Raw genomic sequence first — 27,974 nt, forward strand, 5'->3', positions numbered from 1 at the left:
TTACACAATATATCACCTGCCACACCAGAGACAATAAAATACTGGACCTTTTTTATGCCAACACCAAGGAGGCATATACATCATCTCCCCTTCCATCACTTGGCAAACCCGACCATAACCTGGTTCATCTCCTTCCTGTGTACAAACCTCTGGTACACAGACAGCCCGCTGTCACCCGCACAGTCAAGAGATGGTCCGAGGAAGCTGAGGAGGCTCTCAAGGACTGTTTCGACACGACCATGTGGGAAGTGTTCTGTGAGGATCATGGGGAGGACATCAACAACCTCACTCACTGCATCACGGACTACATTAACTTCTGTGTGGATTACACCGTGCCCACCAGGACTGTACGCTGTTTTGCCAACAGCAAGCCCTGGATTACTCCTGACATAAAGGCTCTCCTAAAGGACAAACTGAGGGCTTTTAGGTCAGGAGACAAGGAGGAGAGGAGGTCTGCACAGAGAGAGCTGAGGAGAAGGGAAAAGCAGCTACAGGAAGAGGATGGAGGGTCAGCTGCTGCAGAACAATGTCAGTGGGGTCTGGAGGGGCCTGAAAACCATCTCTGGCCACAAAGATCCCAAGACTGAACTGAGACGGGACCCGGAGTGGGTGAATGACCTGAACACCTTCTTTAACAGGTTTGAAGAGGCAGCCACCCCTCCCCCGGCCCAGTCCACCCTGCGGCACCCACCACTTCATCTGTCTGCACCTCCTGCTGACTGCACCACCCCCGCTGCATTCCCCCTCCTTACGGCTCCACCACAGTTCCAGCACACCTCCCTTCCCCCACAGGGCCCCACACTCACAACCAGCACACAGCCCCCCTGCCCCAACTTGTCCCTATTGACACCCTCAGGAGAGAACTGAGCAGGCTGAAGATCAGGAAGGCTACGGGTCCGGATGGCATCAGCTCCAGGCTCCTCAAATCCTGCGCAGATCAGCTGAGCAGGATTGTGGAGCACGTCTTCAACTTGAGCCTGAAGCTGGGGAGAGTACCACAGCTGTAGAAGATGTCCTGCGTGGTACCGGTGCCGAAGATATCGCACCCCAAGGACCTCAACCACCACAGGCCGGTGGCACAAACATCCCACCTGATGAAGACCCTGGAGAGGCTGGTCCTTTGTCATCTGCAACCCCTGGTGAGCTCATCATTGGACCCGCTGCAGTTTGCCTACCAGCCCGGCATCGGGGTTGATCATCAGTGATCTACCTCCTGCACAGATGTCTCTCTCACCTGGAGAAGACGAAAAGCACTGTGAGAATCATGTTTTATGATTTCTCCAGTGCCATTTACGAGGGCCACGCAGGGGACTGCCCTTGCCCCCTTTCTTTTCACCCTCTACATAGCAGACTTCTCCCATCACACCACAAACTGCCATCTTCAGAAGTTCTCTGACGACTCTGCCATCGTCGGCCTCATTACGGACGGAGATGAGGAGGAGTACAGAGAACTTAACCGGGACTTTGTGGACTGGTGCCTGCTGAACTGCCTCCAGATCAATGCGGTGAAAACGAAGGAACTGGTGGTGGACTTTAGCAGGAACAGACAAACTTCCCCTTCACCAGGGAACAGACATTGAGATTGTGGACTCTTACAGGTACCTGGGTGTTCACTTAAACAACAAACTGGACTGGACTACAAACACCAACGCATTTTATAAGAAAGGTCAGAGGAGACTTCACCTGCTCAGAAAACTGAGGTCCTTCGGGGTGCAGGGAGCACTTCTGAGAACCTTTTATGATTCTGTGGTAGCATCAGCTATCATGTATGGAGTGGTCTGCTGGAGCAGCAGCATCGCAACTGCAGAGAGGAAGTGACTAAACAAACTGGTAAAGAAAGCCAGCTCTGTCCTTGGCTGCCCCTTGGATCCTGTGGAGGTGGTGGGAGACAGGAGGATGATGACAAAGCTGTTGTCTATCATGGAAGACACCTCCCACCCCCTGCAGGAAACAGTATCATCACTGGGCAGCACCTTCAGTGACAGACTGCTTCACCCACGGTGTCTAAAGAAGAGATACCGCAGGTCCGTCTTTCCTGCTGCAGTCAGACTTTACAATCAAGCCTGCTCCCAGTAGCTCAGTTCACCCACCTACAAACTGTGCAATAAAAATGTACATAATGGTGCTGTGCAATTTCATAAGAATGTTGCTGTAAATATTGTATTTTTTCTTCTAGAAGGAGACAGTATTTATATCTATGCACTGTGTGCATTGTGCACTGCTCTCTTTTTTATTCTGTTCCATCTGCTGCTGTTACATTGTAAATTTCCCCGCTGTGGGATCAATAAAGGTTTAATCTAATCTACTCTAATCTTTTCTAGGGGTACCATCATTTTTGTCCAGGCCTGTTTCATGAGTTAATTTTTTAAAATAATTCTGTTGAACCACGGTTCAAAAGCAATGGCTGATTTTTATTGGTTAATTTTCATAGAATTTTTATTTATTATTACTTTTGTCAGATTCAAATTATTTCTGTGACCATTGTGGGTTTTTCTTTCATTAACCGATGGGTACCAACTATTTTGTCCACGTGTGTATGAGATCATGAGAAAAGCTGACTAACCTTTACTGCTTACAGTCACATATTCTAACTACAAACCTATGATAGTTATAAAATCTATTCTTGCACAATAGGCTGCTTTATCCTTGAGCTCACCTGGAAGAGTCGATGGCAGCTGACCGGAGTTACAAGTAACAGAACCGTTGTTATTGGAGCTGACAGCAGTGGCGAGGTGGAAGATCTCGGATCGGGGGAGTTGGGGTGACACCGGTAAAGAGTGACACTGTCTTCCTGGCAGCTGCTGCCAGTAATAAGACACCTCCTGCTGGGCTCCTGCAGGTCCGTGAGCAGGCGGCTGGTTGCTGAACAAACTTCCGGGAGGCGAGTGGAGGTCGAACACCAGCGAGAAGACAGACTTGCTGGGCACGTCGTAAAACTTGATCTTGCCGCCACACAGGTCCTCCCGGGCGGTGAACGGGTTGATCTTGCGGACTTTGGAGGCTCTCAGGATGGTGGGCGGGTTGTAGTAAGGGTCCTGGACATTGACTTTTCTTCCCGGCTTCCAGGAGAAGATGTCCGATTGGCTGCGGCTGAGCCAGATGTTTCGTCTGGGGCGAGGCGATTTGGGAGGGATTTTATCATTCTGGAAGCCAAGAGGATTCAGTCGCTTGAAGCCCTGGAGCTTCTCACCTGGAATGAAGAAAACAGGAGTTTCTGTAAACATCTTCAATCAAAAACGTATGTATAAGTTGAAGAAAAACATAAAAATATGACTTTTAAGCATAGAAGTGTGTCTGACAATTTTATTACCAAACAGGAAATTTGAGAGTTGGCTTCTTAACAGCAACTTTTAAATGGAAAATATGGAAAACATCCATGTTTGTTTTTTGGATTTGATGTCTCTCTCCTGTCACAGACATTAATTTGACTAATTTCCAAATGTGTGATTGGATTAAGTGAGTCATATTGAAGGTAAAGTGAGAATTTTACTGAACCACTAGGTGGCGACAACAGGCTAAATTCTGTGTATGCAGCTATGAGTTCCTTTAAGCTCTTTTTTAAGTGTTTTTCTAAGTCACTGGATAAGATTTAGCGGTTGCGAAGACATTTTCACTGGTTTGGTTGGATTTAATTGCCACAATGTTTAATTCATGGCAGCAGGACAAATACACATATTTTGGTTTTTAGGATTGGAGAGATGGTGTTTGCAAAGATTATAGACAGTGTTCAGAAACAGAGTATTTGCATGAGCATTTAAGAAAATTAAGCATTCACAAAATCTGTAATTCCAAACAGCAGACTCATCTAGACAAATGAGCTAAACTGGAAGACATTTTATTTTATCCTCCTCTCAAAGCTCTGGCTCTAGCACCTCTGACTGACCATGTGCTTCATTTATTCCAGGAAACATCTGAAAGATTTACTCATTTTACTCATGACGACCAAAAAAGAAAAACCCTTCTTTGGAAAAATATTTAGCTGACAGTTTTTTGTTATGCAACAGTGATATTTCCTACTATAAGGGTGATCCTGGCCTCCAGTCTGGCGGAAATGCTGATGTTATCAGCAGACGGACGGAGATTGAAAAAGGATGAGACATTTATGACAATCAACAGCTGATGAGAAGTGAGAACAGTCAGATACAGGTCGTGCGTATCACACAATAATGGCTACAGAAGACATAATTCTTATGTCAAGAGGCTTAATCTGTGGTTTCTATATTCTGCTAGCTTAGAGATTTACAACACAAGACAAGAGATGTCAGAAAATGCATTTGTTGCTTATGTAAATCACACCTGCATACTGTGACATCATGGGCAGTGAGGGAAAAAGGATCCGTTTGGCTCGTCTAAACAAAAACATTACTGCCTCCTGACTGTGTGATGGTCAGACATGCAGACAGCTGTACGTGGGACCAAATTAGAAGTAAAACCTGGTCCTGCATGGATCAAGCGTCTCAAAATAGGAATGCTGATTTCCTCTTCAAGTCAAGATGAAGCTTATATTGTCAGCCACCAAAGGATTTGGGATCAGAGCTTGACCTCATATTGGTCTTTGCTTTTGCTAAAAAAAAAAAAAAAAAAAAAAGCCCCCTTGAAATACTTGTTTGGGTGCAATCACAAGGAAAACAGTGGAAGAAGGGACTACTAGGGGATTATACACCTGCAAAACTGACTGTTACAAGGAGTAAAAATCTGTCTTTAGCAAACTTGGCGGTATGTTTGGGTGAAAACAGTGTAAACAGTCACCTTGTAAACAGCTGCACAAACATGGAATCAACAGTTTGCTTTAAAGTGTTGTGGTTAGGAGAGAAGACAAGAGTCTGTCAGACTCCACGCTGACTGGTAAACCAGTGAGATATTGGCTAGCTGAAAAGATAAGAGCATCTGTTTTGTAGTGGTAAAGTGTAGTTTGGGAACAGTACTTGGATTACAGCTTCCCCTCCTTCCACCTTCCCTTACAGATATTTACAGGCACTTTCTTGTAAACAAAAGGATGTGATTTTTATTGACTAAAACTGAAGTGTTGTTGCATGAACAAGCAGCGCTGCTACCTTTGGGGATGGTCTTCTTTTCATTGTCTCTGCCGTGCGGGACACACTCGTGCTCCATCTCTTTAACTTTAAGGTGGGCGAGAATCTCCTCCAGGTGCCTGATGATGTCTTGGAAGGATGGACGGAGTTTAGGATCCATCTGAGTTGAGGAAATAACGGAGATATGAAGAAGCACGACTGTGAGAATTCAATATAAACTGAGTCACTGGATTATCAGGAAATATTAAAACATGCACCAACGGGATGACCTTTGATTTAAAATGCTGCTACTCGTAACATTTAAACAATAAAAAATATGTCAATGTTAATTATGCAATACTATAAAAAATTACATCAACAAACCAGACCAGAGCTGATGCCTCTACAAGCCTTGACAGTATATTTTACAAGACAGAGTTTCTAGAGATACGGCTACACTGTTTAATGGTGAAAGAAAGATTGTTTTATGACTTTTACTGGTTATGGACTTTGGAAATGCTCTGTTTCTCTGTAGACAGAAGCACAAAAGTCAAACAAAGTGAAATTTGCTTTACTATATCTTTGAATCAACATTACTTCAGAAAAATGTGGGTTTAAATTTATAAAAAGAGAAGAAATAAGTGAGACTACTTGTCGTGTCGTGTCAGTAACATTTTTGAACTGTCTTTAGCGATAAACTAAAAGGAAAGTGATGAAAAAATTGAGAAAATTTAGTGATGAAGGACAAAAATGTGGTGAAGAGATGCACACAGCTGACAAGAAAGTTCAAAGTGGTTAGAATTATTATTCTAACCACTTCTAGCATATTTGCTAGAATAGAACAGACTTGGAAACAAACTTGAAATTAGGAAAACAGAGACAAGGACGATAAAAGCGAGACAACAGACAAGGATGAGAAGGGATGGAAGGAGCCAATATAGGATCAATCAGCAGGGTGCTGCAAAATCTTTAATGCTTTCATCTTCTGTGGTTGTAATTAATGTCACAGAGAAATAGATTCAGAGCTCCAGCCCAGTGACAAGTGAGCAAAACTAAACCTCATTTTAAGTACACAGGAAAGTATATTTCACTATTTGATTTGATTCATCTTATTTCAATAGTTATTTATTACAACAACTAATCATTTTATTTAAAAAAAAAAAAGAAAAAAGCTGACTCTGCCGAGTAACTGATCCAGCTTTTAGAGAGCAGCACACCCCCCAAATCAGATTATTCAGATAATCAGATTGCTCCTTTATTTCTGAACAGGGGAATAAAAGTTACTTAGAAATTAAAAATGAAACAAAACAAACTCCAAGAAGCAACTATGATGAGCCATTTGGGAAAAGTTGTCAGCATGAAGAAATTTGTCATAACTAGGGCTGTCAAAATGAACGCGTTAAAGCAGATTAATCCATCATCATGATTAATCTGATTAAAAGTTTTGACATAATTAACGCATCTGCAGTGCAGAATGACTCAAGATCCCTGAAACGTCTCTGGCAACGCATTTTGGACAGTTTGTCCAAGCAGACTTGCCGTTGCACATGCCGTTGCACATGCTGTCATGCATTCGCAAATGGGCAGTTCATCCGGTTGTGGCAGAACCAAGCAACTCCACATAGATGGGAAACAGTAGGGGCTGATTGATTTATCGGCCTATTATAGCCCTTTTCAAAAAAATCACCATCGGCCGTTTTGCCGTTTAAACACTGATATGTATTCTTAATTTCTCATAAAACAGTAAATGCTGTTAAGTGTCGGTGTCGTGCAGAATGATGTCCTTGTGCCGTTTAAGCTACAGCCAGGCAATATTACAGAAGTGGGCTGAGCCGACAGGTAATAATACAACGTTAATACAACGTTGTGAAATTAACAGTGACTCAACATATCTCCCGTTTCAGTTAAGAGAAAAAGTTGAAGTTAAAATGACGAACATTACTGTCTGTCTTCAGCAACCATCATGATGTCACTCTGTTTTACTTTGTCAGAAAAGAACGTGACACAGGCTGGAACAGCAACTCACTGTGTGTTGTTATGGAGGAACATTAGTGTCGGACTATTTGTAACTATTATATATTTAAAATGCAACTCTGTTTTTATTTTGGCTCATATGAGTCCTGACTTCATGGCAAAGAAAATAACGGAGTAGAGAAAATGTGATTTAACGTTAAAGGGCATAAGAGGGCTGCATAAATAATGTTTTACCAGTAACTTCACTAATGTTGTTGCTTATATACAGCATATATATGTGTGTGTGTGTGTGTGTGTGTGTGTGTGTGTGTGTGTGTGTGTGTGTGTGTGTGTGTGTGTGTGTGTGTGTATATGTATATATATATAAGGGCTGGGACTTTAACGCGTTAATTTCGATTACTTAAATACCGCGAAAATAACGCGTTAAAACAATAACGGAATTAATTGCACCCTCCTCAGTTCCCTCATTTCTGGCACACCGGTAACTCTGATGAACACTCCAGCCCAGTAGGTGGCGGAAATGAATGTAAAGTCTGTTTGTAGCCATGAAGAAGAAGCACAGGAAGTACTGAGTGAAGTCAGGCACTGGTAAACAGTGAAGGAAGACGAGATTGAGTTTGTTGGGCAGAAATTTTCCATTTAAAAATCTTCCCGATGGCAGCTTGGATAAAAGCCTGGTTGTGTGCAAATTGTACAACAAAGACTTTTCTGATCACTGCGTCACTTCAAGCCGACGGTATCACCTCAGTGTAAAACGTTGCACCAGAGCTAATGTTAGCTACGAGTCATGCTAACGGCTAACAGTGTAGCCATCCCATAATAGACCACTTTTCTAGACAGTGCTTGAGTTTACAGAAAGTCTTAAAATGTTGAATAAAATCGCTATAATTCCACTTAGATTTGACAATCTGTGAATGTAGCAGATAGATGAAAAATGCAGATAAATAGAAATGAAACATTTTTGGGTTTAAGTTTTTACTCCGTTGAGGCTCTGCCTCCTTGGAGGAGGAATAACCTAAACAACAAAAATATCTCTTTTAATAACTTAATTATAAACTTTTTGTTTATAAAAAAATTACATGAATAAAAATTGATATTCCTATAAAAACCATCAAAATTACACCATTTATCAGACCCAGAAAAGATGAAAACAGAATGAATCTGTGGATTTTCAACTTTCTGAAGCTCCTTGAACTACTTATGCTGATTTTATGTGCCATACAGTGGAAAAAACAACTAAATTCAGGCTTTAAGTCATCAAAATCACTTTTTTCTATATGTCCCATTTTCCTTTTTTAAAATAAATTTTAAATTCTAAACACTTATATGTCTATTCATTGATTCAACTGTCAACCACAATTTTATTAGAATTGAAAAACTTCACTTATAGTGTCAAATATTGCTATTTGACAAAACTGCAATTAATTACGATTAATTAATTACAAAGCCTGTAATTAATTACAATACATTTTTTAATCGCGTCCCACCACTAATATATATATATATATATATATATATATATATACATACACACAGTGTTTCCTCTAGGGTTCTTTCCAGCAGTGGCGGCAGGCTCTCCGGGGAGCCGCCCCAACCCACCCGGAAATTTGAATACAAAAAACCCCAAGACGGAACAGTCGACCGACATACAATAATATGCACAGTCTACAGGAAGAAGTTTTCTTTTCACTGAAGCTTTTCCATTAATGTGGATTAATGCGAAGCATGCATTAGTCTGGGATTCTAACATGAACCTTTAAAGGTGTTTAATGTGTTAGGGGGGTTAGGGTTTCTGAGCTGATAAAGATTGAGGAAAGACAAATAGATGGTGGACTCACATTGCAGCAGTTGAAGGCCAGCTGGAGAAAGTCAGGCGGACAGTCTCCAACCATGTGTTGGAATGTGTGATAGTCCAGGCCAAAGTTCTAGCCAGCAGGGCAAGGATGAAGATGCAAAGAGACAAAAGAGGTTTGACACATTATACACAAGAGATAAACAAGAAATTCATAATCTAGCAGCGGAGTAAAGATAGAGCTTCGTCAGAAGTTAGAGATACTGTAACTCAACTGCCAACAACTTCTTGTCAAACTAATCCCTCTGACATGGTCCTGCTGACTGCCAAGATCACCTCTAAAGCCTGTTTTATGCTTTCCGTGTCCAAGAGGTCTGTGCGGCTCCGTGCGGGAAAATTGCGTCATTTTAGCAGCCACGCCCCCTCGAGCGGCCCTTATCACGTGGTAAATTTCCGCGCCGTGCACCTCCACATTTTTCTAACTACGCGGACGGAGCCGCACGGAAAAACATGGCAGAGGACCAGGACCTACTCGTAGCTGAAGTCTAGAAATACGGGAACTTATACAATTCATCACACAGAGATCACCGGGACAACCGGGTTATGAACAATTCATGGTGTAAAATTAAAACTATCTTCGGAAATATTTTTATTCGGTAAAATGCCATGTTGTAAGTGGTGTAAACAATGCCAAACTTCTTCTGCTCTAGTACTAGAGTAGACCAGGTAGAGGTGTGTTTGAGATACACTGCCCCCTGCAGGAGCAGATGCCGCACGGAGTATAAATGCACACACGTTCTCTCACGCGGATTTCCGCGTGGCTCATTCATGCAGAAAGTATAACCCAGCCTTAAGCCTGGTTTAAATGTACAAACAACACTGGGATAAAAGGACGATTCTTTTTATATATCAGGGAATTTCTGCTGACTTTCATTCAGTCAGCAGGTGCTTGGTATGGGGTTTTAATGATATACAACTTGAGAAACGCAAGATTCCAACACACATTTCATATTTTAAATGACAGAATAAGATTTGATTGCAGCTGCGAATAAGCCTGAAAACATTGAATTGAGACAATCTCCATGCACTTAAGTTTACTTTGTTAAATTTGTGCAGACTTGTGAGTCATTACTTCACATACTTCATCTGTGAAATCCTAAATATCTGCCTTACACTAGGAGACTTTCGAGATTAATACACTGAGGAAGTACAGTAGGTGAATTGCTGGTAAATATTTAAAGTTGATTTTGCAAGAATGGGTTGGAAAATATTTTAACATTCCCTTTTGAGTTCTGTGCGAGTCATTTCACAGTGTAAACAGGGCGAGAGTTATGGGTCGGTCTATGGACAGAGCAAATACTTAGAGCGAGTATTACAGGGTCACCGGGTGGAAAAGAGGTGAGAGGGAGATGAACAGTCACCTCTGTGCGAGGAAGGAAGTCCGGGTCGGCCTGGATCCTCGCGATGATTTCACACAGGATTATCCCATAGGAGAAGACGTCAGCCTGAAAACAGACAGAATAAATGAACATGTATGCAAACAGAAAGACATTTTAGAAAAATGGTGAATATATATATAATATATATATTCACCATATATATATGAACATGTGTGTGTGTGTGTATATATATATATATATATATATATATATATATATATATATATATATATATATATATATATATATATATATATATATGTATGTATATTAGGGCTGGGCGATAAATCAATTTTATCGATTAATTCGAGTTTGTACTTAACGTCGATTTGTTTTTATGAAAATCGATTTTCTCATCAACATCCGCCACCAACGCCTTCCCGCTGCGCTCCCGTAGTTCAGAGTGCGCGGCCCCCTCCCCCCCACGCTTGATACACAAACAACATGGCGGCGAGCGGTGCAGATCTAAAGGCGCGTGTCCACTAGATGCGATTTTCCCACACGGCAACGCACCACATCTGAAAATCGCACGGATGGTGGGCGGTCACTAGCGGACCACAACATTGTCACATGACAGCGCTGAGCAACAGCAGGCCGCTACGTGGTCACGTCACCGAGCTTTCAGCTGGACAGACAAGTCGGATAAACACAGCGGCTCAGCCACAAACTTTCCCTTTTATTTCAAAAAACACGTCAGAGAAAAGTATTTCTGAAAGCATTTGAAGCGAGAAATAATCTGCAGCAGCAAAATCTGTCCTCGTTTTAGGTCACTGACGCCTAGTTTAGAAGTTTGAGGACAGTTTAACGATGCATGGAATATCCGCACGCCGCATGCAATTTGCATAAAGTAGAAGTCAGTCTACTTTATGCAAATGATCTGCAGCCCTCTCCAGGTAAACACACCGGATCACAGCTGGAAACGCACTGGAAACGCAACCGAACCAGCGTGCCACATGCAGCGCATTTCCAGCTGCGATCTGGTGTGTTTACCCGAAGAGGGCTGCAGCTCAATTGCATAAAGTAGACTGGGGTCCAGCGTGCAGAGATTAGGTAGGGGGTAAAAAAAAAAAAAAAACAATAAATAAAAACAAATAAATAATAAAAATCGGATAAATCGTGATTTTTTGTGAAAAAAATCTGAGATTTTTTTTTTAGGCCATATCGCCCAGCCCTAATATATATATATATATATATATATATATATATACACATTTGGGCACTATTTCACACTTGGATAATTCATTTATTTTGCTTATTTCTATCTATATATACACTACCATTCAAAAGTCTGGGGTCATCCAGATAATTTCATGTCTTCCATGAAAATTCACACTTTTTTTGCACAAGGGTTTTCTAATCACCAATTAGCCTTTCAACATGATTAGCTACCTCAATGTACCATACATACATACACACACACACACACACACACACACACACTTCAAGCTGACGGTATCTCCTCAATGTAAAACATGTTGCTGTTAGCACCAGAGCTAACGTTAGCTACGAGTCATGCTAACGGCTAACGTGTAGCCATCCCACAATAGACCACTTTTCTAGACAGTGCTTCAGTTTACAGGAAGTCTTTAAATGTTGAATAAAATCGCTATAATTGCACTTAGATTTGCAGTAATCTGTGAATGTAGCAGACAGATGAAAAATGCAGATAAATAGAAATGAAACATTTTTGTGGTTTAAGTTTTTTCTCCATCGAGGCTCTGCCTCCTTGGAGGAGGAATAACCTAAACAACAAAAATATCTCTTTTAATAACCTAATTATAAACTTTTCTTTATAAAAAAAATTACATAAATAAAAATTGATATTCCTATAAAAAGAACCATCAAAATAACACCATTTATCAGACCCAGAAAAGATGAAAACAGAATGAATCTCTGGATTTTCAACTTTCTGAAGCTCCTTGAACTACTTATGCTGATTTTATGTGCCATACAGTGGAAAAAACAACTAAATTCAGGCTTTAAGTCATCAAAATCACTTTTTTCTATATGTCCCATTTTCCTTTTTTAAAATAAATTTTAAATTATAAACACGTATATGTCTATTCATTGATTCAACTGTCAACCACAATTTTATTTGAATTGAAAAACTTCGGCAGCACTTTCGCCTTGCAGTGAGAAGATCCCTGGTTCGCACTTTCTGCATGGAGTTTGCATATTCTCCCTGTGCATGCGTGGGTTTTCTCCGGGTACCCCGGCTTCCTCCCACAGTCCAAAAATATGCTGAGGTTAATTGATCATTTTAAATTGCCCGTAGGTGTGAATGTGAGAGTGATTGTTTGTCTCTGTATGTAGCCCTGCGACAGACTGGCGACCTGTCTAGGGTGTCCCCTGCCTTCGCCCGAGTCAGCTGGGATAGCCGCCCCCCCCCCCGCGACCCTAATGAGGATTAAGCGGTGTATAGATAATGGATGGATAGAAAAACTTCACTTATTGTGTCAAATATTGCTATTTGACAAAACTGCAATTATTGCGATTAATTAATTACAAAGCCTCTAATTAATTAGATAAAAAAAATGTAATCGCATCCCACCACTTATATACATACTATATATACATACATATATAGATACATACATATATATATATATATATATATATATATATATATATATATATATATATATATATATATATATATATACATATATATAATATTTGATATAATACTAAATCTCTGATGAGTGTTGAGTTCAGTGATGAACTGTGCATCATTTGTTTGTAGATGCAAACCAAGCATAGAATCTTTGTTCGATTTAACACCTAATTTCCCCAAAGATTTGTTTAGGTTTAATCAAAACTAATCCAGTGTCGTCTAATTAAAGTTTATTTTCCATTTTGCTCTGAAGAAACTTGCTGTCAACGCAAAGTTTAGAGCAGGGGTGTCAAACATACGTTACCGGCCCGCCAGGGGGTCCAGTCTGGCCCTTGGAATAAATCTACAATATGAAAAAAATAACTAAAAATTATGAAGTACGTTTTTTGATAAAACTGCAGTTCCCATATTGTCAGCTAGGGGCGCTCTGTTTTATTCAGAGTAGACAGCATGACAGAACACTGTGACTCAGAACTTACAGCAGATGGCAGCAATACGGAATCCGGGTCTGTAATCAGCATTTTGTCTATTGGAATTTTACCTGCTTTTCTGCTGGGCCTGAAACAGTCATCAGCAAGATGTCTTTGTCAAAAAGGAGAAAAGATGACATCGAGTGTAGGATTTTCCAAGAAAAATGGACCAACTCCTTTTTGTTCACTGAGGTGAATGAGAAACCTGTGTGCCTGGTGTGTATGCAGCAAGTTTCGGTGCTCAAGGAATTTAATCTTCGGCACCACTGAACTCGGCATGGCGAAAAATACAACAACTTGCAAGGAGAACTGAGAAGATAAATGAATTGTTGGTGGGTTTGAGGAAACAGCAGTCTGTTTTCACCCGGAGACGTGAGGTCAGTGATGCTGCAGTGAAAGCCAGCTACCTAATTGCTAGCAAAATAGCATTAGCATCAAAGCCGTACTCTGACGGGGAGTTTGTTAAAAGTTGCATGCTGAAGGCTGCAGAAATCGTGTGTCCTGAGAAGCGACATGCTTTTGCCAAAATTAGCCTGACGAGGAATACCGTGGCAGACAGGATTTCAGAACTATGGACGGATTTGGACAACCAATTAAAACGCAAAGTGGAGTCATTTGTGACATTTTCTGTTGCAATTGATGAGAGCACTGATATTACGGATGTCGCTCAACTGGCCATATTTATTCGTGGAGTTGATGAGACTTTGACTGTCACAGAGAAGTTTCTTGAGTTGGTGCCTATGTTAGACACCACAACAGCCGAGGACATTTTCTGCGCTGTCGTTGGTGAGCTGGACAGGGTTGGAGTGGACTGGTCCCGTACTGTCAGTCTGGCTACAGATGGTGCGCCATCAATGATCGGGAAAAAGGCAGGTGTTGTGGCAAAGTTTAAAGACAAAGTACAAGCCGCAAATGGAGGGAGTTGTTTTTGGACGTTCCACTGTATTTTGCATCAGGAGGCATTGTGCTGTAAGTTGTTAAAAATGGATCATGTCATGGAGGTGGTTGTCCGAACTGTTAATTTCATCCGAGCCAGAGGTGTGACTCATCGTCGGTTTGACTGCCTTCTCAGTGACAGTAACATTACCCATGGCCTGCCATACCACACTGAAGCAAGATGGCTAAGGCGAGGTGCTGTGCTAAAGCGCTTCTTCCATCTTCATGGAGAAAAAAGGTAAACCTGTTGTGGAATTACAAAGCCCACAATGGCTGCAGGACCTTGCATTTATATTACAGAGCACTTGAATAATCTGAATTGTCACCCAGTATTATGACAGCATCCGTGCATTCAAGTTGAAGCTCACATTGTAGGAGACGCAGCTTGCCAGTGGTGACACTGATCATTTCCTCTGTCTAAGAGATGTATGTGCAGCCAGCATCAATGCTGACATGAGACAGTACAAAGACAAGATTACGGGATTGCTGTGGGAGTTTGAGAAACGATTTCAGGTCTTTAGCGAACTCGAGACAGAATTCATAGTTTTTCGCTCACCATTCACAGTAAAAGCTTCTGATGTGCCCTCCGACATACAACTTTAAATAATTGATTTGCAGTGTGATGTAGAATTGAAGGACAAATTTGCCTCTTTGGGCTTGGAAACATTTTATCAGCATCTCCTTCCAGGCTACCCTAAATTAACAGCACTGGCTGCAAAAGTGTTGTGCATGTTTGGGACAACCTATCTTTGCAAGCAAGTTTTCTCAGTAATGAACATTAATTAAAAAAAGCTGCGCACAAAGCTCACACATAAGCACTTAACTGACATTCTGAAATTGGCTGCTACTCAGGACATGATGCCTGATTGATGCACTTGTGCAGGCTAAAAGATGTCAAGTTTCAGGAGCAAATACAAAGCAGGAGTAAATCCTGTAAAATGCTGCTTTAAACATTGTTTGCACGATGAAAAAAACTGTTACTAAATGAAAACTTGCTCTAGTAAATACTGTGAAATTCAGTGTTAGTCAACAGATTCACTACAAAAGTGTTTGGTTTAGTGGAATATTATTTCTAATGCATGCCATCCATATTATGTATATAGTTTTTTAATGTATACATTTTATACATAAACAAAGCAGGTGACAACTTTATTTTCTTAACTGTCTGTATAAAATAGCTGCTACTTAAGATTTAAAGGTGTGCAGAGTTAATTTAGGTGTTCAGAATTACTTTCCAGATGTGGAAAATGGACTTCAAAAAATTTCTATATTTTGATGAGTTTGATTTTTTTTAATTCCAGGACTATGTTTTTAAGTTCGACATACTTGTGACTAAATATGTTGTGCCATTGTACAATCACTGTGATCAGTTGTAATGCACAACGCACACAAATAAATGTTAAACTGAGGCATAGTGTTGTTGAAATTGCACTTACTTTAATCTCAGGTTGTTCATAATATATTTTTTAAAAGGACAGTTCATTACTTATACAGACTTTTATAATATACTTGTTCTTCTGTGCACTAAAACATCTGAATAATAAGTTCTATAAGTTTACTGGTCCGGCCCCCTTGAGATCAAACTAGGCCGTATGCGGCCCTCGGACCAAAATGAGTTTGACACCCCTGGTTTAGAGGTTACAACTGGTGACTACAGCTGAAACTAATAATTATTTTCTCAATTAATAAATTAGTTGTTAGGTCTTCAAAGTGTAAAAAATGGCGAATAAAGTCGATCAGCGCATTCCAAAGTCTAACACAACGTTCTCAAATGCCTAGTTTTGTCCACAACCCAAAGATATTCAGTTTAGTGTCACAAGGAAGTTAATAAATCACGAAATATTAAAATTTAAAAAGCTGGAATCTGAGAATTTTGAACATTTTTCCTGCAGAGAGTCATCCCAACTGATGAATTAATTTTTTTAAATAGCTGGAAATTAATGTAATGGTTGAGAACTAATCAATCAATAGTAATAGCTCCATTGGAGACTTTACCTTCTCATTGTAGGGTTCATCTCTCAACACCTCGGGAGCCATCCAGAAAGGAGAGCCAACAACTGAAAGCTTCTCTCCTTCAGCACTAAATACAACACAAACAAAACGTTTTATTATATACAATATCTCATACAAACAAAAATCTGAAAATGTAAGCGTCTTTGCAGCTTTGAGATGATTCCTGAACTCTATGTTTCTCTTCAACTACGTTATTAAATATATTTATACAGAGCATCTAACTTGGCGAAGCAGCAGATTGTAAATACGGCAAACTGGCGAAAAGCTGATAAGAAATAATCCTCTTCTGACCCTGTGAGGTGCCAGGAAGAAAAGCTTGTTCACTGTTCATAAAGGGTGTAAATGAATGATCTTGGAGTAAAATAACTCCATTAACTGCAGACTTTGTGTTGAGATGTTAGTACATAATGAAAAATACAATACAATACAACTTTATTTATATACCACTTTAAACAACCACAGTTGAAAAAAAAAAAGCCCATGTAGGAGCATTAGAGGAAGTGTGTAAAGTAATGTCTTCAGGGGTCCGTTTCACAAAGCAGGTTCAACAAACTCTGAGTGTAACTCTGAACTCTGAGTTGGGCTACTCTGAGATAGGAAACTCTGAGTTTTCGGTTCCAGAACAGCTGATTTGAGTTGGTTTAATCAACTCTGAGTAGTTTCACCCAGAGTTAAGTGCGTGCACCACAACTCTGAAAAGCCAGTATCAATGGAGCATCGATTCGACGAGTCACCATGGCAACGGGGAAGCGGAGGACTACATTTTTCACCCCACTTGAATTGGAAATCTTAATGCGCTTATATAGCGAGTTTAAAAACATTTTTAGAAAGAAGTGCAACACTGCTGCAGCTGCAAAAGAGAGGGAGACGGCGTGGGAGAACATTGCTGCCCGGCTCAATGCGTAAGTTTAAATCAAAATAATATTACAGGGGAAAACTGTTTGAATAGTAGCCTATTAAGATATTTCATTTAGGTGCAATCCCGCGGGGGAGAAACGCATGTGGCAGCAGCTTAAGATGAAATATAAAAACTAGGGCTGGGACATTAACGCGTTAATTTCGATTAATTAATTACCGCGAAGAATAACGCGTTGAAACTAATACCGCGATTAATTGCACCCTCCTCAGTTCCCTTATTTCTGGCACACCGGTAACTCTGATGAACACTCCAGCCCAGTAGGTGGCGGTAATGAACCTGAAGTCTGTTTGTAGCCATGAAGAAGAAGCACAGGAAGCACTGAGTGAAGTCAGGCACTGGTGAACAGTGAAGGAAGACGAGATTGAGCTTGTTGAGCAGAAATTTTCCATTTAAAAATCTTCCCGATGGCAGCTTGGATAAAACCCTGGTTGTGGGCAAATTGTACAACAAAGAGTTTTCTGATCACTGCGTCACTTCCAGCCGACGGTATTCACCTCAATGTAAAACATGTTGCTGTTAGTACCAGAGCTAACGTTAGCTACGAGTCATGCTAACGGCTAACGGTGTAGCCATCCCATAACAGACCACTTTTCTAGACAGTGCTTGAGTTTACAGAAAGTCTTCAAATGTTGAATAAAATCGCTATAATTGCACTTAGATTTGCAGTAATCTGTGAATGTAGCAGATAGATGAAAAATGCAGATAAATAGAAAGGAAACATTTTTGTGGTTTAAGTTTTTACTCCGTCGAGGCTCTGCCTCCTTGGAGGAGGAATAACCTAAACAACAAAAATAACTCTTTTAATAACTTAATTATAAACTTTTTGTTTATGAAAAAGTTACATCAAAATTGATATTCCTATAAAAAGAACCATCAAAATTACACCATTTATCAGACCCAGAAAAGATAGAAACAGAATGAATCTCTGGATTTTCAACTTTCTGAAGCTCCTTGAACTACTTATGCTGATTTTATGTGCCATACAGTAGAAAAAACAACTAAATTCAGGCTTTAAGTCATCAAAATCACTTTTTTCTATATGTCCCATTTTCCTTTTTTAAAATAAATTTTAAATTATAAACACGTATATGTCTATTCATTGATTCAACTGTCAACCACAATTTTATTTGAATTGAAAATCTTTACTTATTGTGTCAAATATTGTTATTTGACAAAACTGCAATTAATTTCGATTAATTAATTACAAAGCCTGTAATTAATTAGATAAAATAAATTTTAATCGCATCCCACCACTAATAAAAACATTGTTCAAACAGGTAAGACGTCGGCATAATCTCATGGCGCTATCTCGTTTTGATCATGTTTTACATTGTGAAGTAGCCTAAATATTAGGTGGCAGTCTGACTGTGCAGTTGTTTTACCCACACATAGCCTAAATGTTTGTATCCATATCATGTTCTGTTAAATAATTAAGCCTATTTAAACTAACACAGATTTCTACTCAGCCAACAGAAAGAAAGCAGATGCCTGTAAAAAAGGTGGTGGCCCAGCACCGCCATATATATATATATATATATATATATATATATATATATATATATATATATATATATATATATATATATATATATATATATATATATATATATTAGGGCTGGGCGATATGGCCTAAAAAAAAAAAATCTCAGATTTTTTCACAAAAAATCCCGATTCACGATTTATCCGATTTTTCCCCCCCCCTGCCTAATCTCTGCAGGCCGGAGTCCAGTCTACTTTATGCAAATGAGCTGCGGCCCTCTCCGGGTAAACACACTGGATCACAGCTGGAAATGCGCAGCTTGTGGCATGCTGGTCTGGTTGCGTTTCCCACTGCGATCCGGTGTGTTTACCTGGAGAGGGCTGCAGCTCATTTGCATAAAGTAGACTGACTTCTACTTTATGCAAATTGGTTAAGGCGTGCAGAGATTCCACACATCGTGAAACTGTCCTCAAACTTCTAAACTAGGCGTCGGCGACCTAAAATGAGGACAGATTCAGCTGCTGCACAGATTATTTCTCGCCTCAAATGCTTTCAGAAATATTTTTCGCTGACGTGTTTCTGAAATAAAAGGGAAAGTTTGTGGCCAAGCCGCTGTGTTTAACCGACTTGTCTGCCGGACTGTCCAGCTGAAAGCTCGGTCACATGACCACGTAGCGGCCTACATGTGGCCATGTTGTGGTTCGCTCGTGACCGCCCGTCGTCCGTGCGATTTTCAGATGTGGTGCGTTGCCGTGCGGGAAAATCACATCTAGTGGACACGCGCCTTTAGATCTGCACCGCTCGCCGCCATGTTGTTTGTGTATCAAACGCGGGGGGGAGGGGGGCACGCACTCTGAACTACGGGAGCCCAGTGGGAAGGCGTTGGTGGCGGATGTTGATGAGAAAATTGAATTTCATTAAAGCAAATCAACATTAAGTACAAACTCGAATTAATCGATAAAATCGATACATTGCCCATCCCTAATATATATATATATGTGTGTGTGTGTGTGTGTATATATATATATATATGTGTGTGTATATACATATATATATATATATATATATATATATATATATATATATATATATATATATATATATATATTTTTTTTTTTTTTTTTTTTTTTTTTTTTAAGCATGTTCATTCAAATATTTCTCTTTTGTGTCTTTTTTCTTTTGGCCCAATATCACTCATCTAGGATGAAGAGGATGAAACTGTGTCTGCTGCCTTTACAGAGGGGGATCCAGAAACATTTAGCCTACACTGAAGTATTGCACATTCTCATCCTTTTTAACAGCATGGTTGGGCAGCAGCAGGATGGTCCCTAAACTTCCACTGCACAGACTGACAGAGTGAGATGGATGTTAAGTAAACACCAGAGGTTCAGTCTGTGGAATTCATGTGCAACTGTATAATTTAATGCCCTCTATGTATTCCCAGTTATCAGTAAAACAGATTTACAAAATGCACTTGCTGAAATAAATCCAGAAAACGGATAAAGAAATGCAATACTTGGACCGCCAGATTAGGAGGGCAGATCTGGAAATTGAAATACTGGAGCACAAGTTAGAGGTGGGTGCATGGTCACAGGTGAATTATGTTAACTATTGGAACATTAACTAAACTAGCTCTTTTATTTGTAGGAAATAAAGAAGACCAATTGAAATGTGTATCATGTGTTTATTTGACTGCTGTGGTGGTGATGATGGTGACTTAAACTCTGAAGTGATTCTTGCATATAGTGTCTCTGACTGCTCTGCCATCCTGGATAGCTGGCAGGTGGATGGGGTCACCATCTGGGTCTTCAAATTGTAGGGCAGGGTGTTGCTCTCCTCTAATAGTGGCAATATTATTAAGAACAACACATGCCACAAGAATATCACAGGCCCTCTCAGGAGTCACCCTGAGTTGACGTGGGCACTGGAAACGGGCTTTCAGCAGGCCTATGGTCATCTCCACCCGGACTCTCGTCCTGCAGTGAGCCCAGTTGAAGTTCTGTTGGGGGCCTGGTTCAGGGTCAGGGTATGGGGTCATCAGCCTGGGTTGGCATGGTAACCCCCTGTCACCCAGCAGAAGGCCATCAAACTCTCCTGTAATGTATAGTGGATACATTAGAGTATATTAAAGGAGGGAGACAAGTGAATTACGTTGTGAAAATCTTTAGGCTGCTTACCACGTTGCAGTCTGTTGCTCAGGTTAGACTCTCGATAAATCCTTGAGTCATGAACAGATCCAGGCCACTTGGCCTCCACATTGGAAATAATGTATGCAGCATCACATATGATCTTGACAGTGCAGAGAATGACAGATGTTGAACTATGATGCAGTCTTTAACATTTTGAAACCATAGTCAATCTACCTGTAGCCTACCTACACATTTATGCTGTGAATGGTCTTCCTATTCACATAATCGGCTTCATTATGTGAGGGAGCTGTGAGCTGTGATGGGGATGTGTGTGTCATCTATGCAGCCAATCACACTGGGAAATCCTAAAAGAAACTAAAATTACTAATCCCAGTCTGAGGTTGCAGCACAATGTCATTAACAGAATATGATTTAAAATTAATTTGACAGATCTCTACATCATTCACCTGCAATCCTGTGGAACTCCTCCTTGATGGCTCTGACAGGTTTATGTCCAGGGAAAACCACACAGATGGGTAAAAGTCGTTTCAGGGCCAGGCACACTTTTCTGACCGCCCTGCATACAGTGCCTTACTTAAGTGCTCTGCATCTCTGACATTATACAAAAACCTTCCATTTGCAAAGAACCGCAGTGCAACACACAATATGTGATGGGATGTGAGAGCATGACTGCGGTTGGTAATGTTGCAAATGTAAGGATGGATTAGGTTGTGCATGTAGATTATGGACTGTGAGGTGAAACGGTACCGCTCAAAAAGATAATTGTCCGGAAATGCGAGAACATCGATGTGAGGTCTGATAACAATCTCCCGACGAATATCTAATTCTCTGCGCAGTAATGCTGCTTCTTCATCCGCTGGATCGTTAATAAAAGGACATGACATTTTGACGGATGGCAGAACTAGGCTTCGCCAAAACTCGCCAGCTGACTGAATGAATGAATGAGGAAATCTAATAGCGTGTGACTGAAAGAGGGCGGAGACAGAGAGAAACTCAAGGTTTACTGAGATAAACCTGGTCCCGACCAGGTTAGTTTCATAGAGTCTGTTACTACGGTAACTGACCGAGAGCTTAAGTTACCTCTCTTTGTGAAACAGGCTAGAGTTACCCCTTTCTCTGGTTTGAATTACCTCCCTTTGTGAAACGGAAAACTCAGAGTTTCCCTCATTTCAGGGTTAACAAATTCAGAGTTTTCACTAAACCTGCTTTATGAAACGGACCCCAGGGTGCTTGTGTAAAGTTAATATGAAGAATGTGCTTCATAAAAAAGAAACAGCTGCTCAAAGCTTGCTCTGTGTGTAGATGGCAATGCCTTTGTGCCTAAAACTAAACTGCAGTTTTAAAAAAATTCCCAGACAGATGTTTTAATCAGCTTTTAAAAGATTTCTGATGGTGTACATAATGAATCTTAACTCTAATCCTTTCAGTGCAGTAGCTGTTGCTCCATTTAGACTAAAATTTGGTGGAGTCGGACCAGATTTATCACGTCCAGGAAAAATGTACCTTCCCACTTAGGAATGGCTGCAATCTGTACATCAATATGCATACATGGTCACATATATATTAATATAAATGCATAGACATACAAGATTATAGAAACTATCATTTAATCTTATCAGCTCTGTCCCTGAAGAAAGTTTAGAAAACAGGCTCGCTCTTACTTTGAGCTACTGCATTTTTTTTTTTTAAAGTACAAACCCTGCACTGATAGCATCCTCCTGTTACCAAAACACTAAAGCAGAGAATGTGAACTTTAGAGGCGGCTGTTAATGTTAGAGCCTGACCTATGTGTTAATAAATAACCCTGCACCTGGTATGAGGAGAAGGAGGAGGAACGCTCTTAAATGAGTTAGCTTGAACAGTAAAAAATAAGTGGTGCAAACAACACTGTAGTGGAGAGTGGACAAAATATAAACAGAGGCTGGAATAAAAAGCTTAACATTTTCTCTTTCTGTTGCTAGTTATAAAGAAGAGCATTTAGAATAAGCAGAGGTGACACCAAATATTAAGATTTACATATTAGGTCCAACATTAATATGACGAAGTATGACTGCAATGTTACTAGAGGACCAGATAATGAGCATCCAAAATGCTTCTTTTCAAGGTAAGTTCTGGTTGTTATTTTATTACTAGTAAAGACGGAAGTCTAAGGATTTTTATGTACAGTAGTGATTACTGAAGGCTCCTTACAGATTTGTAGGGATCTTCTCTGCGAGGCCGAAGTCTCCCACCACTGCTGTGTAGCTGCTGTCATCACATTTGATCAGGCAGTTCTGTGAATACAGAAAATCATTCACAGAGATGGTTAGCTGAAGAAGTTTCAATACTGACGGAATAAAGAAAAACATGTTGTAGCTTAACAATTTCCTACATACCTCTACTTCTAATTTGAACCAGAATTAGTGAACTGTACTTTACATTATACACTGAAAGTTCAGACTCTTCCTCTTTAGTCTCAAAGAAATGGCTTGTACTTTTATTTGCTATAATATTCATCTACATGGCACAAAATAATTAAGGGAACACTTTATTTTCACAGTATAACGCTAATTCAACTGAGCTTCTGGGATATCAGTCTGTCCAGGTAAATGATTGTGACCATTTTTCTCTCCTTATCCTTCATCCTCCAGGATGGAACGTCCATACATATTCAGTGTTTCCTCTAGGATTTTTTCGAGCAGCAGCGGCAGGCTCGCCGGGGAGCCACCCCAACCACCCCCCCATCCCGACTCCACCACCACACACAGACAAAAAGAGTAGGTACTGAGAACAAAATAGTTATCTGTAGTTTACCTTAGTACTCGCGAGTACCCAACACAGTGCAGGACTGTTGTGAAGGTGGAGACATGCGGCGGTGGTGTATTTGCGACAATTAAATAAAATAATAATTTTTTTTTTTTTTTAAATGAAAGGAGCTGCGGCTGGGATTTTAGCAGCGGCAGGTTGCCGCTGCAGAATGAATGTAGAGGAAACCCTGCATACTGTTGCAAGATGATTTGCTACGTCTCCCAGCACAGGATCAAGAGCATGGAGGAGATACCAGGAGATGGGCCTTTACATAATAAGAGCTGGACATCCCAGCAGCAGGACAGATATCTGCTTCTTTGTGAGAAGAGGAACAGGAGGAGTACTACCAGAACTTTACAAAATGACACGACTGCACATATCTGCTGTAAGCTCTGAGTACTTTGAGTTTCCTCCCAGATCCTTTGTGAGAACCTTCTTGTCTCTAATGGTGTCAAAACAGGCCGTCTGGATCTTGTTGCCGTAGTCATGGAGACCCATGTGACGTAGCATCATGACGGTGCTCAGCAGCAGGGTAGCTGGGTTGGCCAGGTCCAGGCCGGCGATGTCAGGGGCGGTACCATGGACTGATGGCGGCTCTGTTGGCTGCAATGTTGCCGCTGGCTCCAAGTCCTCCAATCAGACCAGCCCACTCGTGTATATTTCTGACCAAACTGCCAGGAACAGATTCCAAGAGGCTGTAAGAGCCACAGACTGCCCAGGAGTTCATTGATGTCCCCCATCTAATCAGAAACATACCTAGACATTGTCGGGAGTGGATCCTAGCACATGGGGGCCATACACACAACTGAGCCACATTATGAGTTGTTTTGACTCATTCATGCAAGTTGGGACAGCTTCTGATTTTTCACTTATATTTTTGGTGTGATTATGCATTCATCTCTCAGTGGGTTAAAATTTTGGTTTTCATTGTCTGTTCTTATGTCATTTTGCTCTCAGTGAATTACACTATATATATATATATATATATATATATATATATATATATATATATATATATATATATATATATATATATATATATATATATATATATTAATAAAGATTTTCAACTTAAATATTTTGTTCATTGAGATCTGATGTGTGATTTAAGTCTTCCCATAATTTTTTGAGCAGTGTATATTAGTATATGCACTGCTGCTGATCATTTGCACACTCGTGTAACATAACATTTGGCCGTCGCAGCTATTCAGCCGAACGTTAATGACCTATGTCCTCACGGTTATTTATACCTATCAGTCTAATTGGCGTAACTGATGACACATGAATCCAGTGCACATCTTCACTCTCACTTAGCTTCCTTTCTAAATTGTGGGGGTCTTTATAAAGGAGCTGTACACCAACACATGGCTCCATAAACCTAAAAACTGCTGTATAATTTCTACAACACATGATAAAAATACAACAACTACATAGCATAGAAAGGATAGAATGCTTCTCTGTTAATTGACTTCTCTAACTTTGTATTAATTTGAGGAACTTTGACATGCAACCGCAAAGAAGTGTCTGCTTCCTTAATGTGTTTTCATCTCTTCCTGTTAAATTTGTAAATTAAATTTCTCTGTGCACTTGTTTATAATGTTTATAAATGTGATTTTACAGCAGAGTGCAAACTGTCCCTGTTCCCTCACGGTGCCAATGTGGCTCTCGGTCAATTTGGAAAACTAGAACCTGCTTGGTACAGAATATCAAATCTGTCAGTGTCAGTGTTCTTTACAGAGAAGCCAGCAAGCCATTAGTAAGTCGATGTAATTTAGTGTGCCAAGACGACACCTAATACATTTAACATTATTGAGTTATATTGTTATTTATGTATGTTTAGTTGTTTATGTTGTTTATTTTTAGCTAGCCTTTAACAAAGTCAGTGAACAGAAATTCTGGAGCCATACACTGCAAAATAATTCACTGTGACCTACCAAAACTAACTAATATTTCAATTACATGCTCCTGGATAAAGAAAATGAAATATTCTCTAGACTAATACATTTCCTCCTCTGTCATTTGCTGTATTCTTCCTCACACAAAGTACTTGGAGCAAATATGAAAACAAAGGTTTCAAGAATAATGCATGACACAAATGACTCCATTTTTCTTTTCTGAAGATGCCCAAACAAAATAATGAGACATGTTGATGTTCTTAAGTCAGTGCTTTGTTTTATCAGGGCCATGAGCAGGTCTGCAGTTCTGCTTTTAGCTACGGTTTCTGCTCTTAATGACCAATTAGCCTGTCGAGCTAACCTTGGAAGTGAGGTCCCGGTGGAATATGCCTTTGGAGTGCAAGTAGGCCAGACCGCTGGCGATGTCACAGGCTAATTTCACCCTGGTGGGCCAACTCAGGTGTTTGTTGCTGTCTAGAAGCTGCTCCAGGTTTCCACCATTGATGTACTACAAAAAGCAGAAAGACAGACACATGAACAAATAAACAGGTAAATGTATTCCAACTATTTTAGACAAGACTGACTAAGAAGGTGAAAAAGTTATTATTGCATTCAATTGTACAACAGATGAAGCCAACAGATTGGGTTTGGTGAACAAATGCTTGAATTCTAATTGCAAAATGTGCTAAAAGCACATTTACCAACAAATCTGGCTGCAGAACACACAATATACAATATGAACTCTTCAAATTTAAAGACACATCCATTCACTTTGAGTAACTAGACAACAGAATGGCTTGGACCGATCCGTCCAACAAGTTTTCAGGGTGTCCTGTTCACATTTGTGGTCATGCACAAGATGAGGAGGGAGGAAGGTGGAGGGGACATGGTGGGAAAGATGACACTGGGAGCGTGAAGACGTGAATATTCTATTAGTGATCTTTCGCTCCATTTCTAATGCTCTTGACTCATGAACTGCACTTGCTGCGCTGCAAAAAAGCAAATTGTTTCTGTTTGGATTCCTTGCATGGCCACTGTAATATTAAACCAGAGAGTTTTTGAATGACTTCCAAAGAAATAAATTTCAAAAGACTTCCAGAGAAATTAGATACTCAGTTCGTGTGAATACTCCAATCTCAACAGTGTAACACTCTCTGTTGCCAGTGACAGAAACAACAGACTGACCAGCTGGCTTTAGCATTCATTAGTGGTGCACTGACTCGCTCACTACAGTATGTCATTAAGACATACAGACACACCAAAAGTACAAAGAGGTACTGACTAACTGCATTACTCAACCCTACTGCTCATCTGATGGGCCCACAGAGTGGAATACTGATTGGTTGGTTCGATTACAGATGGCCTGCCTGGTGGGTTAGCTGATATATCACCAACTGGCTGAGCAAAATCTTGACTTGCAGCCTGTTCAGTTGGCTGTCAGAGGTGATAGTTCACTAATACATGAATGTGGACCGTCTGGCTGCCTTTGCATGGGCTATGGAGCGGGCAGCAAATCACCTCAGTGGGTTTAGAAGTATCCAGGAGTCTTCACTTTGTCAGCTTTGAGCTTCAAGAACTTGCCTGACTTTGCTGCTCGCATACAAACATGCAGATGCACAAATCCACTATCACATATGACGAACAACTGTAGTTAACTAGAGATGGGATAAAGAGTTGGTCTGGTTTAGCTTTGGTTACGTAGTGGCTGACAAGCACAGAATTAGAACAAAGAGAGCTGGTAGTGAAGGGAGGAGGAGTGTATTAATTTACACTACTGAATAAACTGGGCTTCTGGTCAGATTAATACCAATTTTTAACTAACCTTACCTCATTAGTTAAAAAAAAAAAAGCAAAATCCAAAGCTGTCTTACTACAACAAATTTCATATCTGGGTTTAGCTTTTTTCAGTTATTGGCATCTTAAAGAAGATATCCTCTTCAGCTTGTACACGTCTACATACCTAACTTAATGCTGAAAAACCTTAATATAGGAGCTCTGATAGGCAAAACCTGCTGTGTCAACCAAGTTAAACTCAAAGTGAAGCTGATGGATCCACCAGGCTGCACGTCGAATATCATGCACTGGGGTCATTTAGAGATGTTTGCATGTTTTATTACTTCTGTATTTTTTGTAAAACTGAGTTATATTATTCAATATTTTGCCTAACAGGAATTGCTTGAATTTAAGATTTAGAAGTTGTGCACATCATGCCCCATGAAAACCTGTGCAACCTACTATTACCCACAACACCCACGACAGAGTTGCAGAAATGTTTCTGTGTACCAGAAGGATAATTCCACTCTGATGAAGATGTGCTAGACCCCTGTCTTGCATGCTTTCTACATCTTGTATTATTTATGGCATGAAAGCTGAGGCATTTTCAGCCTCTGTGACAAATTTATGAACTCATTCTTTCATTACTGAACCATATACACTCCCTCATGGATTGAAATATTCAACTCCACATGAATAAATCTTAACATTCATCATGAG

General features: G+C 40.3%; 1 protein-coding gene and 1 pseudogene across 5 annotated transcripts in view; both read right to left on the reverse strand.

The window, feature by feature from the left end:
• The window catches only part of tesk2 (testis associated actin remodelling kinase 2), a 78,625-nt gene that overhangs the window by 6,994 nt on the left and 43,657 nt on the right, over positions 1-27,974 (reverse strand). For all 5 annotated transcript variants that reach the window (XM_055014247.1, XM_055014248.1, XM_023286280.3 and 2 more), the window contains 7 exons: positions 25,843-25,989; positions 22,990-23,072; positions 16,233-16,317; positions 10,200-10,283; positions 8,825-8,911; positions 5,055-5,193; positions 2,657-3,190 (listed from right to left, as the gene is read on the reverse strand). In XM_055014247.1, the coding sequence (XP_054870222.1) occupies positions 2,657-3,190; positions 5,055-5,193; positions 8,825-8,911; positions 10,200-10,283; positions 16,233-16,317; positions 22,990-23,072; positions 25,843-25,989 (1,159 nt within the window). The remainder of the gene's footprint in view (positions 1-2,656; positions 3,191-5,054; positions 5,194-8,824; positions 8,912-10,199; positions 10,284-16,232; positions 16,318-22,989; positions 23,073-25,842; positions 25,990-27,974) is intronic.
• On the reverse strand, positions 23,086-24,510 carry LOC129349796 (isocitrate dehydrogenase [NAD] subunit alpha, mitochondrial-like; annotated as a pseudogene).

This window comes from Amphiprion ocellaris, chromosome 10 (genome assembly GCF_022539595.1).
Source record: "Amphiprion ocellaris isolate individual 3 ecotype Okinawa chromosome 10, ASM2253959v1, whole genome shotgun sequence".
Lineage (NCBI taxonomy): Eukaryota > Metazoa > Chordata > Actinopteri > Pomacentridae > Amphiprion > Amphiprion ocellaris.